Source organism: Arachis stenosperma, chromosome 3, assembly GCF_014773155.1.
Source record: "Arachis stenosperma cultivar V10309 chromosome 3, arast.V10309.gnm1.PFL2, whole genome shotgun sequence".
In the NCBI taxonomy this organism is placed as follows: Eukaryota; Viridiplantae; Streptophyta; class Magnoliopsida; order Fabales; family Fabaceae; genus Arachis; species Arachis stenosperma.
Genome location: NC_080379.1, coordinates 50,090,261 through 50,091,991, shown reverse-complemented (window position 1 = coordinate 50,091,991; position 1,731 = coordinate 50,090,261). Strand labels below are relative to the sequence as shown.

At 36.5% G+C, this 1,731-nt stretch overlaps 1 protein-coding gene across 1 annotated transcript; it reads right to left on the bottom strand.

Moving 5' to 3' along the window:
- LOC130967394 (uncharacterized) lies at window positions 1-1,294 on the bottom strand. Its single transcript, XM_057892224.1, has 2 exons — window positions 498-1,294; window positions 1-295 (listed from the first exon to the last, which is right to left on the bottom strand). The coding sequence occupies exons 1-2, from the start codon at window positions 843-845 to the stop codon at window positions 53-55; spliced, it is 591 nt and encodes a 196-aa protein (XP_057748207.1). The 5' UTR covers window positions 846-1,294; the 3' UTR covers window positions 1-52.
- Between the last annotated feature and the right edge of the window lie 437 nt (window positions 1,295-1,731).

The window sequence follows — 1,731 nt, the reverse complement described above, 5'->3', positions numbered from 1 at the left end:
AAAAAAAAAGAGACTCTATTAAGATCCGAGGTAAAATTTTTGTTGAGAGTGATTACTTTATTAGTGGACCACTTATCTGAATTGAAAATATCATTGTTACGATCCCTTCAAACGCACCAAAATTCCAGCACAAAGAAGTCTTATTCACCCGAATGCCTTTGAACCCACTGCCATAAATCACCACTTCGATCGTTCTTAATGAATTGAGAGAGCAGACTTTTTCAAACATCCAACACCCTTGAACAATCCCAACAGTACTATTACATCTAGAACATGCATCCGTTGCTACAAGACCCTGCCCAAAACATAGCCATGGGAACAACATTATTAAGGTAGAGTTATAAAAAAAATTTAATCTTCTCAGAAACTTTCAAGTGCCACAGTTATAATCAATTTGTGTTGTCTTATCAACCACATTTTCTCTTTGCCAGCCAATAATCATAACCATCCTTGAAAGAATAAACTTTTGAAGAAGAAGAATGCCACACCCAACCAACCTTAATTCCTTGTTGCCAGTTGCCACAAAGGATTATCCTTGTGAAGATTCTGTCACAACCAAGTAGGAAGAATAGTAGATAAACAATTAAACTTTCAAGCATTATTATACCAAACATCCTTAATGATAAAATCAGCGTTAGAAATATGCACATAAGGAATATCACCACAAAGCCTGCCATTAGGTCTCCAAACATCATATCAGAGAGACTGATCCATACTACCTGTACACCACTTAATCCATCCTTCAAATTACGAAGAGATTTTAGGATACTGTACCAAACATGAGAAGTAGAATTTGGGATCTCACCAACTCTTTTCATAGTTCCTGAGAGATACTTAGACAACATAATACAGACCTAAAACTTATCGGGACAATTAAAAAGTTTCCACACAAGCTTACCCAGAATAAAAAAATTTACACAGTAAGTATCTCTCACACCTAGATCTCCGAACCTTTTGGGAATGATAACCCTCTTCCAATCGAGCAAGCTTAGACAATGTCCCTCAGTCTTTCCTTTCCAAATAAACTGTCTCATTATAGAATCAATTTGTTGCACACACTAGATAAAAACAATTAGATTTGCAGATGATAAATAGGAAGAGAAGCAACAATAAACTTAATAAGATAGAGTCTACTTGCTTTGTTGAAAAGCATACCCTTTTAAGCCGCCATATATTGCTAAATTTTCTCTAAAATTTCTTGAAAAGAGGCTCTGCCAACTCGATCATGCCCCAAATTAATCCAAAGATATCTCTTAAGATCCTGAACAAAATGAATTTCAATGATACCAGCAAATATTTTGCCTCTGGTCCTTCGTTGGAGCAAACACGGCCTTTGGTTTAACCTACCAGTCGTTATTAAGTCTTGTTAAGTTCAAATTTGACCGTCTGCAAATGTCCACCAAGTCTAACATTCCCTTATCGTTATCCTTTGTCCTTTCATAATCCATTACCATGTGCATGATATTATCAAACACATTCTTTTCAATGTGTATCACGTCAAGACAATGCCGAACCAAATTGTCATTCTAATAAGGTAAGTCCCAAAATATACTCTGCTTGATCCAATTGTGCTCCTTACCATATCCTGGAGGTCTCACACTTGCCCCGTTATCGACAATCCTTGGAATTCTACTAATATGATGCCAAACTTGGGAACCACTCAATCTCACGGGTTCCTCTTCTTATTCAGTTCTATTCTTCTTAAACGAGTCTTTGTTGTGTCGAAAAGGA